Source organism: Larus michahellis, chromosome 7 (assembly GCF_964199755.1).
Source record: "Larus michahellis chromosome 7, bLarMic1.1, whole genome shotgun sequence".
Taxonomy (NCBI): domain Eukaryota; kingdom Metazoa; phylum Chordata; class Aves; order Charadriiformes; family Laridae; genus Larus; species Larus michahellis.
The window spans coordinates 6,446,229-6,459,136 of record NC_133902.1 but is presented as its reverse complement, the minus strand read 5'-3'; the positions used below and the strand labels follow the sequence as shown (position 1 = coordinate 6,459,136).

The following is a 12,908-nucleotide window of genomic DNA, read 5'->3' as shown; positions in this document are numbered from 1 at the left end:
CCAAGTTTTATAATCTCCCAGCGGCTGAACAGGTTGAAGCAAGTGGAATGACCGGTCCCTTCTTTAAATGGTGTTAGAAAGCTCCAGAAGAGCAGCACAGCTTATTGGAACCACGGACACATACAAACATGAGTTGCAGAACAAGAGATAGATCTATTTTGCACAATATGTATGTAAACATATATTGAAATAAAAGTGGGAGAAAGCTTCCAATTTGTCTAGTGATTTTTCAGTAGGCGAGGAGGCATCATTATGAGGAGGCCACTAAAGCATTCAGAAAGGTGTAGTTTATTTCCTCAAGCTGTAGGAAGAGGGGGTTTGTCCTTTTAATTATTGTTACAGTCTCCTCATTTCAATCTGACAGCATACAGGGACCCCAACACGGCATAACTGTCATTTACTGTCATGAAAGGCTTTACGACACGACCAGAACTGTGTGAAGTAAATACCAGTGGCCCTCGGGCGAATGGTGGATTTGAGGACAAACAGCTGCCGCCAGAACTAGGGAGGGCAGCAACCAGCGCTTTCACTAATCCAAGTATCCTGGAGAAAAGCGAAACAAACAGCTACGAACTGCTGACGGGTGCAAGATTAAAGTTTTAGTAGACTGAAACAAGCGAAGTATCAAATAGAGCTATGATTTTTTGAATGTGTATTGTAAGACCGTGTTTAAGCCAAAAAGTGAACAAGCTGTTAGGGCCAGGATTTAAGAAATACTGTTAATCTTTTAAAAATCCAACTGAATGGCCTTTGTGCTTTCAACTGTCCTGTACCGCCTCCCAGCACAGGGACTTTCAGCTATTTAACCTAGTCAGCAGCTCTGGTGGGAGAAGCGCCTGTTAAAAAGCCTCCGAACGTTGCTTAAAGCTATATATGAAGCATTACAAGAGCAACATTACAAACCTCACACATGACTGAGACGAAACTTTAAAAAGATGCTTCTTATGCAGCCTGCGGCACTGCCCGACTGCTGCGCTCGCTTCCATCTAAACCCCAAAACATTCAGGTGCTACTGATGTTCAATGGAAACAGCTGGAGATGGATGAGGGAACGGTCAGATGAAAGATACCAAAATGTCAGACAGCCTACCGACTGTTGTTGCCATGAGATCCAACAGTCAACATCAGTCTGATAAGCTATCCGACAGGATGGTACAGCCATGGAGATGTCACGACGGTTGGCAACACAAGAGGACACTCAGGCAGGATTGAACAAAATACATGTTGTCACACCTGGCTCGAGACCTGCCCTAATGCCGGAGAAATCCAACCTGAGCAACATCTAACCTACTCTCTGCCACCTTTTGATAACACTAATTGAAAGCCAAATTAATTCCTGTTACTTACCCCTAGGATAAAAAGTAATAGTCCAAAAATTATGAGAGTAGTAATAAATGTAGAGCAGCAGTGGAATGGATATCTACTTACTAAAGAGGGAAAAGATCCACTTGACTATTAGTTCTGGTCCTGTACATTAACAACTGGAACACACCGATTCATAACAATGCTTTAAAACTATCTGACTCCAAAAGTCCACGGTTAAGGTTCTCTGACATCAAATCTGTTTTCAGCTGAAATCTTTACTCCTCCCTCCCCCTCTCTTCACTGCCCACGGTGCCGTGACCAGCGGCAAACATCTGAGAAGGATTTGATAAGAAATATCACCAGCTATTTAACTTGCCTATTTTAAGCAGTGAGCCACACTTCAAGCAAGTGATCTGCTTTCTACTTCCTTCTGCTAAGTAAGAAGTTCTTAAGAAAAAAGATAAAAAAAAAAAAAAAAAAAGAACAAAGGGCTTCAGCACCGTTTGTGCAGGAAGGATGAGTAAAGCATGCGATTTGTGGGATTAAGGCTTAATAAAGAAACTAAAGTAACTGAGCATACAAAAGTGGAGAGGAAAAGGAACAGCTTAAAAAGACTGACACAAGAAATTCTGGAATGATCAAAGATGACTTTATAAAGTTTTATCTTAACTTCATTCTAAATATACAGAATAAAAAAAAATGTCAGCTTCGGCATTTTGACATCAACCATCTCTGCTAACATCATGATGTTTAAGAGGGTGGCGTTTCCAACCGAGAGCACGTGCAACGCAGCGGGACACTGGAGAGTTCAGATGGAACAGCCTTACCAGGAGGGACATGCAACAGTTTCTATCCGATCTGTACTCATTTATATACATTTTCATGGTCTTGAAAGTTATGGAAAAAAGCAAAACAGCCACCCTTCAAAAGAAAAAGTTACCCTTGGGTCGGTCTGAAGTTAAATCAGGAAATGGAGAGCGTTAAATCATCGGTTTTGGAAGTAATTTGGATGGACAACATTCGTGTTAAACGGCATTTAACATCACGTTGTCCATCCTGTATAATACAACTCAGACTTGGAAGGCATTTATACCTTACCTTAACATTTATAAGTTTGTCAATGAAACGTCTGCTCTAATATCCAAATTACTTTCAAAATTAGATAGAAACTTGTAATAGTTGAAAATTGATGTTAAAAAGTTTTCCCACGTTTTGAATAATGCTGATTTTTAAACATATGGAAAGATGTGTCATTTTTTTGTGTCTGCTAAAACCCATTCCAAGGTTTTTTTTTTCCAGGCTCATTTGGTTTTTTCTTCCGAGTACATCTTCTGTTGCAGCCGTTTGGCATAGCTTTGGGCCATGGAGTTGATTATAGATAAGATAAAATAACAAACCATGACAATCACCAATTTTTCGAACATCCATGATAGCCAGTTTTCCCCCTGAAGAGACAAAGACAAAACAGAAGGAGGGAAATGAAGATTAGTGGACAGCACGACGGAGAATTCTCCATTTTCTGGGTGAGAGGGAAAAGCCTAGCCCTTTTTTTTTTTTTATAGTATTATTATTATTGTTATGTAATTTATCAAATTAAAAACAGGAACCAAGTGCGAGCTGACAGGATTCCTGCAGGTCCCTCTGTAAAGCTGAGTTTAGTCCCTTGGAAGACAATGCAGGAGGTCTTGCCAAATACGCCGCAGGGCAGCCGAGGGATCCTTGATCGTTACTAGTGTGCGCGTGAAGTGATTTATTACTCCTCGTATTGTTTTGTGTCTGCTAACAATTCATAAAAGTTCGGGATTAGCAACCCCTGACTGTCATTCCCTGTCATGTTCCTTGCAAAGAAAACAATATGGTCATTGGTTAACGATGGTTTTTTTTCCCCTAAACTGCATATACTGCGTTATCTTCCAATTAGCAGCCGATTCTTCTGGTGTCACTAGAAGTTACTGCCGTGACCCTGCCGGTCCCACTTCCAGCCTTTTCTGTCACATCAAGCTTAACTTGTAGGTTTTTGTCAAAGGAGGGCAGCAACGCACTGCACAAAACCGACTTTAATGTGCATAAATGGAATCTGCATATTTCGTTCTTCCAGCCTGGTCCTCCCTAATTTAGTCTCTTTCGTGGTAAGAAATGGGCAAAGAAACATTTATAAGGAGCTACAAGTATTACATGTGAAATGTGAGGTAGATTAACGGATTTTATCTAAAAATGCCTTACTATTCTAAGGAATTCCATGGCAAAGTTGCTTTGTCCCCACTGAAAATTCAGGGTATGTTTTTTAAAATACCTTTGTTTCTTAAAATACTTTTTTTTTTTTTTTGTATGAGAGGACACTTCTGCCCCTTTGTACCGGCTTCTAAACACCGTGTTTTTCTTTTCCTTTCAAAGGCTAAAGGCTTCGGGATTTTGGTTCTCTTACTGGCCATTACGCCACAGACCCGACTGGCTCCTGAAGTGCTGATGCTGTACAGGGGCTGTTACCCTTTCACATGTAAGCGCAACTTTTTTCTGCTTAAACTTCTCTTTCAAATTAGGCAGCTGATACAGAGGCAAACGTGCCATCGGTCTTGCCTTCTTGTTTGCTTTATTCTCCAAGAGGTTTAAGCCCAGTTGCATACAATTACAGCATTATTTTTAATTCCCAGGTTGCTTTTAAAGTGAGATTTTTACCTATGCCCTGGCCTACTGCAAATCTTTGAAAAACAGGTTACATCGGGAAACCTGGGGAGTCGAAAGACAGCTAGAGAAGGGAACAATTACCTGGGGAGGGAGGCAGAGAGGCTCTTACCTGCGGCACGCCGCTGTCAGCTCTGTGGTGGAGTTTTATCCTCTGAGCTTCCAAATATTCTTGAAATGGCTTCTGAAGAGAAGGACCTACACTTGGAATAGCACTGATGCAAAGTTCATCCCAGAGAACATGACAAAATAGGGGAGAAAAAAAAAAAAAACAAAAAAAAGATATTTTTTTTTTTCCCCGAAACTTACCACTTTGACCCAATCAGAACAAAGTTCAGCTTGAGCTACAGCTCAGGGGGGCATCGCTGCTAGAGACAGCAGATAACCATGACATAAAGTGTATTTCATCTTTTTAGCTGACACTTCTGAAAGGGACATAGTTCCCCAGATCCTCAAAAAGTGCTTAAAAAGAAAAAAAAATATCTTTGCGAGGAAAGCAGTGTGAACGCGCTGCTGTGAGCTGGAGCAGTTCCTTCGGGGCAGGGAGAAGGCAGCTGGGGCTGTGCACCGGGGCAGCGCGGGGAAGAAAATGAATGACTTCTGAGAAGTCCCACATTTATCACCAGCAGTTCCTGTAAGAACTGGTTTGAACCGATTAATAAGGAAATGACTTGTGCTTGTGTCATCCCCCAGTTAAAAAAGAAACTGCTCGCCCTATGACTTGCCCCTGTCTTCTCAAAGAAGACGGCCCCTTTCTCAAACTAAGTCCTTATTAGGACAATCTGTGCGTCATCCTTCCCCAAAAAGAATGCATTAGCAAATTCTGCAGGCGCCTCCCCCGAGTCAGTGATTAACAAAGGAACAAAGAAGGAACTATGAACCCTGCTCTGAATCATGCCATGGTTTATGGCAGATGACTTGCACAAAAGCTACAATACGTTACTGAACACCTTGTTCTTACGTTAACCTCACAAAGACGACGGATGCGGCTCCTCTCCCACCTCTGGGGCAGGAGGGTGTCAGACCCCCACAGCTCCAACCTCCGAACACCCCAGCCCCGCCAGACTTTAATCAAAACCAACGGGGGTAATTTTTCATCAAATCTACGCACTGTGCTATTTAGCAGGAGGTCCAAGGAGCTTTAATAATTGCCATGACACTTAAATAATAAATAAATCCTATAGAGGAGGAATTCCCCCTGGCGACGCCACCAGCTGAGCTGTGCGGTGGGAGGACACGCGGGGTCCGAGGGCTCCCCAAGTTCCATCCACCGCCCCCCACCCTGTCCACGGGAGGCTTCCCATTGGCGACAAACCCCGTTTTAATTTCAAAGAGAACAGAAATTTTATTTTTTTTGGTAATTTTAAAGAAACTAACACAGTCTTCTACATTAAAACAAGTCACCTGAATTTGAGCCCTGCAGTTTTGATTCTTCACACTCCTACTCCAGGGAGGATTTGGTAAAAACACACTTAATACACCACGATACACACAGACAGTTTTACAAACTGACTGTCTCCTCTCCGAATGACCACAATTGCTACCGGAGGGCTGGATCTCTAAAATTATTTTCCTCCTGATTTGACACAATATTCCCTTTTCCAGGATAAGGCCCAATTATAAAATAACACCTTTCTAATCTTAAGAATTTATGACCGAAGAAACTAAGGAGCTCGTTCTCCTCTGCTAAATCTATTTCCTTCAATAGCCAGGGGCAAATATTTTTTTTTAACATATTTACAAGAAAAAGATTGCTTCCCTTATGATTCACCATCACGATGATACAAACGGGTGAGTAAATTCTGTGCCTGGACTGGTAAAATTTCAGCAAAAAAAAAGAGGAAAAAAAAAAAAAAAAGAGGCGAGACTAAAGCCCTGTTACAGACTCTACAGACTATTACACATTTTACACAAGAGTGTGTCAACCTTTACAAAAGGTTTCCAGCTTTTCAGAGCCGTCCCTTCCGAAGCTGACTTTCCTCGTGGTAAAAATTCTCCTAATGACTCGCTGATCAGGACGAGTCACAGTTTTAAAAATGAGTTACGTTTTCAAGGTTTCTTTGTCAAACCACACTTGGAAGCCCGGAAAAAGCTACGGAAAGGCAATAGTTTAAACTTCTGCATCATTATGAAACGAGGAATATTTAAATGATGAGAGATGAATGATTAACAGAATGGTTCTTCTAATGCCTCCATTTTTTTTCTGAAAACCGAACAAAGTCAGTGTCCAATTAGCACTAACCAACACAACAAACACAAAACCCAAGTTCAGGTGGCTTGAGGAGATCCTGGTGCATCAACGCTGTATTTCAAATTTTTTTTCATTAAAAGTATTCTTTTTTTTTTTCTTTTGTATTCTATTTTCCTATTTTTTTCTATTTTTTTTTCTTGTGTCAGCATGGCTGAGAACCAAGTGCACAACATTCATTTTAGTACAGCCATTCTGAAGAACTGTGAGATCCTGAATGCAAGGACCTTGGTTTCTAAAAGTCTGCCATGTTTTGCACATTCGCAGAGACTTTAATACCGAAAAAATGTGCATAAATTTAAATAAGGAGCAAAATAAAACACAGTAACATCTAGAAAATCACGAACCCACAGCACTAGGACTCAAATTTTTGAAATCCCATTCCAGTGGGACAATATTAGTTACTTGTACCCTCTCAACAAAATTCAATCATTTAATCAACCAGGTAACCTACGTGTCACCTAATATACAAACTGCAGACATCACCGTAGGTCTAAGTCTTAAAAAAAAAAAATCAGTTTTCATTTTATTTAATTACAAAAAATGAGTGGTACCCCCCCAGACCTAGTGGGGTTGAGCTGACTAACCCTGTTCTCATCAAAGGCGGAGGGGGACAGCTTCGCTGTGACTTTTGGAGGGTGACACTGGCACTGGGCGCAGGTACAGGGGCAAAGGGACCGGTTTTGCATCATAATTCTGTGCCACGTCCCAATGACTTTGAGATGCACCTTCGAACCCCGCTGATGCCAACCACAGGCCTGTTTGCACCTCCCACCCAACCAGGGAAGATGCTGGAAGATAACCCCGCTCGTAGAATAAACCCAATTCCTGGCATTTTCCTTTGAGCATCAAACCGATTGTCTTTCAAACAAAGAATATGAACAGATAGGAAAATAAAAGGACTCAGTGTGCAACAGAATTTAGCTGCTCCGCACTTTGTAGTCTCTGTCTGCCAAACCAAAACACATTAAAAAACCCCCAAACACACAACCTTGAAAGCTTAAAAGGTAGCTCTTAGTGAGCTGCTTTAGGACTTCAATTTAAAAAAATAAATAAATAAAAAAATCCCTATGAGTTATCTGTCAAAATAAGCACTGAAATACATTTCACTAGTTGCTATTATTATTAATGAATTTTGCAGTTCATCAGCAACAAGGGTGCTCTGTTAGGAATAAAGGTGCCGCTCTCGTGTATTCCGTCCTTTCAACAAAATTCGTTAGAAAACCAAAGAGACCAGCCACGGTTTTACCAGAAGATTGAGAAAAAAAATGCTTTGGATTTTTTTTTTTTTGAGGAAAAAAAACCTCTGAAGAAATTTTGATTCAGAAGAAATTTTAGAGAACAGTTAACATTAAACACCAATTTTTGTTTTAATTCGTTCTGATCATCTGCTAAAATGGAATGTTTCAGAAGGAATTGAAACTGAAAACAGACTTCCAAAAAATTGCACTAGCTTTTGGCACAGCCTAAATTCATTAAAATCATAACATTTTAGTAAAAAACATTACCTGCATTCTAATACAACATAAACACCCATTAAGAATTTTGCTTCACTGAAAAAAACCACTGTTGGAGCCTGTTTTCAGAAGTATTACCTAGTATTTGTAATTAAAAAGATGCATTTTTGATTTTTCCTTTTTTAACCTAAGAGCCACGATTTCTATCCAAATGAAAAATTATATAGTTTTTTTTTTCCCCCAACAAATAAAACAACTTCACATCTATCTGAAGCACCGCACTACCGAGATTCAGCAAAGTTCTTCTAGGATTAGTTTCAAAATGACACCAACAAAGTACAGATTCTGCCAGTCTGAGCCCGAAAACTTCTATTCCAGTTACAGCAAAACTGTATTTATTAAAATACACTGTACAGCTTATTAGTTTGCTTTTTAAAGAACGGCTATCAGTATTTGACCCTCAAACGCCTGTCACTAGTCATGAAGTGGCAGGGAGGATTTTGGGGAAACTGATATTTTTAACAGGATCTTTGGAAGAACAGGGAAGTGTTTTCTCAATGGATAAAGCACCAAAGCGAGAGGAGAAAAAAATAAAGGTATTTTCCCTGCGCCAGCTTAACAGAAAGTAGAAAGTGATTCAGCACTTCAGTCAGCTGCATTTTTACTAGTATTAAAAATATTTCTTTAAAACCATGTAATCATTATATTTGCACTTTTGAAAGGCAGATTTTTCATCTTACCGGATCTTTAAGAGTATGGGTTACCCTGGAGTTATTGAAATTTCCCGACCTATGCTTTTAGAGGTTGTGAACACTCCCCTAATTATAAGCTGGGCCAAATGCTGCATTTTAGTATCATTGCACTAACATTTCACAAAAAAAAAAAAAAAAGTTTATCAGTCCAGGACATATTTACGATGAGAAGTTCCCATCTTATAAAAAACTTCTGCAGATGAGCATATTCATCTATTTTTCCAGAGAGAAGTGTCAGAATTAGCAAGTATTTTCAAGAAACACTGAAGCTGTCACTTCAGGCCCACACTTTGGGAACATTAATACGGTGGGGTTTTACCGCTAATGAAACTTTCTCATTTGTAAGAGGCCTCTAAGAGCCAGTGATGATTAAGCAGATGATTAACTCTAAGCAGTCCTTAAACTCCATTTATTCTGACGGAGACTGAAATTAAACACAAAGTTCAGTGGCACTCAGTTCTGAATTTTATACCCAATGCAGCAGCTCACATGAACAACTGGAATCAGGACCTCGGTTGGGATGATCAAGAAACACTAAGCGCGGCAGGTTTAAACCCCCAGAAGTCCATTTTATCATGGAAATAATAATCTGAAGGGCAGCAAGAACCACAGGAATTGAATGGACGGTGCGAAGAGGTCACCGGGCTCCCAGGCTGGAGCCCGCCAGCTCGGCAAGGTGATGCAATATTGAGTCACAACCCCGGTTTATGGATGATCTCTCTAATATCCACAGCTGTTAATTTGGAAAAACCATTGAAGTGTGAAGTGGGGGACCGGTTTGGTCATCCCTGGCACGCACACTCTGTCCTTGCCCGGACCCTCTCGGGGTCTGGGGACAAACAGTGCCATAGACATTTTGCTCGGATTCGGCTATTTGGGCTAGTCCAGCTGGAGAAAAACCAGTCTTTTAGGAAACGCCAGCACCACGATTCAAACTGAAGACAACAGCCAAAGAAATTTTGAAACAACAGAAAACCAAACTAAGAGGAAAATATCACTGTGGGTTCGTTTTGCCGGCGCCAGCCCCGCGCACAGGCGGCATCTCGCCCGCCCAAGGCCGGGGATTATCCCCTGCCACAAAAAAGGGAGCTCAGGGGCACCGCGGAATGTCACACAGGCAGGAGGGAGCGTGCTGGGACGGGGGCTTCCCTCCCGCTACCCCCAACGCTTCTTTTTTAAAAGAATTTCTTTAAACCAGATTAGCTATTGACAGCTAGGCCACAGGGCCAAAGCTTTCACCTTCAGAGCAATTATGCAAAACATCGTTAAATCATCACACCCGACAGCCATTCCTCCCACACAGAGCTCCTCTCTACTAGATTCACAATTCCTCCATTCCCTTGTAAGAACACAAGAAAAATCCATCCAGCAGCTCAAAAGCAATAAGGCATTGGTGTATTGGTTATTTTAGCCATCCCTCCCTCAAAAGAAACTGCAAGTTTTGCTCCAGGATGGCATCAGCTTCTTTGAAAATTAGACATTTTATAAACCACTGAAAAATAGATCCCAACGGAAATACTTTGATGCCACTGGGCAATTAGCAAAGCTGATTAACTTGGGTTCTGCGTTGTTCACTGTCTAAAACAGAGCACCTTTCTTCCTGCAAGTTATCTGAACCTTCAACGGTTAATTTTTTTCCAGACAGTGATCTAAACAGGCTTAACGGTTAGTATTTTAATGAGCTGTCATTTCCTGTGCTGATAAAGATTCTCACAGTATTTAAACCATCCTTTTCCCGAGGCTGGGCCATACAGGACCCGCAGTGACTCAGTGGAGCTCCGGGCTCCCCAGGAGATGATGCTGCCACAAACCCGGTCCCCGGCTCCCGGGAGCATCCCTGACACAACCCGGCACTAACGGCAGCCCTCAGCCTCCAGCATCGCCACCTCGGCCCCAGAACATTCCATCAAACTCAGATGTTATCTGCGTTCAGCGTCTCTAAAACGGCAGAAAATAAATCTGGTTTATGGTCAGGATCAACCAAAACATTTTGGGGGGTTAAAAGGCTACTTGGCAGATTCCCCTGGCTTTACGGGATGAAGGAAGAAAATATCTTATTTGAAGATTACTAAGCTAAAATCGTTACACGTTTGACGTCATTTATACCTAGAGCTACGCTCCAGTAGCCACGTTAACCAAGCTGCCTGCAAAACATTTTTTTCTCGTGACATTCTGTTACGTTAAAATCAATGCTTTCAAAAATAGGAATTGTAACATCTCTGTACTTCTGGTTCCTAACTCTGCTCAGCATCGCTCTTTGTAAGGAAACTTCTTGTATTTTAAAGATAGAGCACTATTTCTGTACAGAATTTATTAAAAAAGCTTGCTTGCTCGGAGTTAAATCCTACAGGCCCTTTGCAAATAAACTTTTATAATTCTGTTGTGATCCACTGGAAGGTTTTCAACACCAAAGCTACTCAAATTTCACCCACATCTGTGTCCCTTTCAAGCCGCTAAAGCCTTGTTTTGTGCAGCGCTGCTCCATTGTGTGCAGGGTGTGTGATGAGGGCACAGTCCCACAGGTTTCTGATACGCCTGTGGGAGGAGAGCCGTTGATTTACTGTACCAAGAAGTGTCAGGTGTATTGGTATAACCTTCCAGGAGGATTTATTTCAGGAGATTTTGAAGTCACTGCTCAGTTACCCATGTTCTCAGCCACTCCAGGTTATTTTCGGTTGAACTCTACCACACGGGTTTTATTTTAAATATTGATTGGAACCTATTTTTCCAAATATCCTTTAAGGAAGACGCCAGTTCAACAGGAGATGGACTTTCTCGCACAAAACAAAGGTCCAGCAGGTCAGAAGATGCGGCTGGGAGGCTGCGCTGGCTCCTTTGCTTCTGCTCTGCCCAGGCAGAGTGATGGGACGCCGGGGAGAGGCACCAGCAGAGGCCACGCTGTGGCCTCAAACCTTGGTGAACACACCCAAAAAACCCAGTCACATGGCACAATGTCCATCAAAACAGGGCTCTTCCACCGCAGGACAACTGATTTCTGGTGCAGCCCTTTCTATCACTGTAGCTTCTTGACTTACACTCTAAAGAAATAACCTAAACCTATATTGTAAAATACTTTTGGAAAAAAATAGACAATCTTTAAGCAAAGTTTCCAGTTACATCAGTCACCATGATTTCATCTGTACTTTTCTGGTGAAAGGAACATCACGCTCCTTACGAGAATGAACTGAGATTATGTTGTGAAGCAAATTATGGCACAATACAGAGCAGCAAACTGGTTTGTCAAGGCAATGCTTCAAGTACCTGCTACCCAAAACCTGTTTTTCCTTTAAGACATGCAACCGTTCAAACGGGCCTGCAGAGCTGGAAAGCATGAAAATGTGCTCCACAGAAACCACCAGGCTGAGAAACCCCTTCAGAAGCACTGACATTTGGGGACAGATTTTCAGAGTTTGGTGAATGACACCTCACAGCGTTACCACGCCTCACCCACCGGATGTAGCACTAACAAATGAACTTTAAAAAAAAAAAAAAATTTTTTTTTTTTTTTTTTAAATCTGTGGAAGCATGCCATTTTTTTTTTACATGCATTTCACTGCCTTCTATTTAAACTTCAAATTAGTTTATTGACTCAGTTTGTTAATTGAATAGATTAGTTTCTAGTTCCCCTCGCCTCCCCTCTGAGTAGCTATCACAGCCTCTGTAATTAAGACCTTCTGCAGTTCATCATTAACTTAACGACAGCCAGAGGGAATCTCCCTCCCGGAAGGGTGGGATTTGTCCAAAAGGGACGCAGCCACCACGTGCCTCTGGAGTTCAGACGCTTGAGGTGAAGGCCACGTGCTGTCTAACGCTATATAAAACCTGTTTATGAATTTTTTAGATGTCTCTTCAAGTTCTAAAGTTATTAGCTCATTTTCACAAAATAAGAATAGAGTATGCTGAACTAAAAAATAAAAAAAATCAGATTTTTTTTTTTTTCTTTCTGAACATTTACCCAGAATTGATGGCAGTTTTGTGGATGGTGTGTACTTTGAGAATTATTTCTTTAGTAGTTTTCTGGGAATTCTTAATCCCCATTTGAAACTGCCACTTCAAAGAAAATATGATCGTGTTTAAAAGCAGTATGCTCAGTGTGACTTCATAAACAATCCTGCAGCTGTAGGTAAAAAAAAAAAATAAATTAAATGGAAAGATTTAAGAGCCAAAAGAAAACCCACAACACCCATGATAATTAAACATTTTAAGTGGGCTAGGTTTGGCCTAAAACCAGCATGGAAGTATTTTACACAGACGACCAGCAAGTTAAACTCTTCTTTAAGTGTCAGGATACAACAAAAACTCTTACACACCACCTTTCCTCACAAAAGCTTGTGAATGAAATATAAGCTGAGAGAAAACATTATCCGCTTCCAGCATTTTAGACAGCAACAATACAACTTCAAACTACTAGCTGGTAGAACAGGTCGATAATTACCAGTATCTCTGTAATCCTCCTCAGCTTTGC

General features: G+C 41.2%; 1 protein-coding gene across 6 annotated transcripts in view; it reads right to left on the bottom strand.

Annotated features, from left to right (window-relative positions):
- Positions 1 to 1,931: 1,931 nt before the first annotated feature.
- VMP1 (vacuole membrane protein 1) overlaps positions 1,932 to 12,908 on the bottom strand; it is a 69,192-nt gene continuing 58,215 nt past the window's right edge. For all 6 annotated transcript variants that reach the window (XM_074594271.1, XM_074594275.1, XM_074594276.1 and 3 more), the window contains exons 12-13: positions 4,099 to 4,201; positions 1,932 to 2,749 (exon numbers count right to left, since the gene is read on the bottom strand). In XM_074594271.1, coding sequence (XP_074450372.1) covers positions 2,606 to 2,749; positions 4,099 to 4,201 — 247 coding nt within the window. In that variant the 3' untranslated portion in view covers positions 1,932 to 2,605. The remainder of the gene's footprint in view (positions 2,750 to 4,098; positions 4,202 to 12,908) is intronic.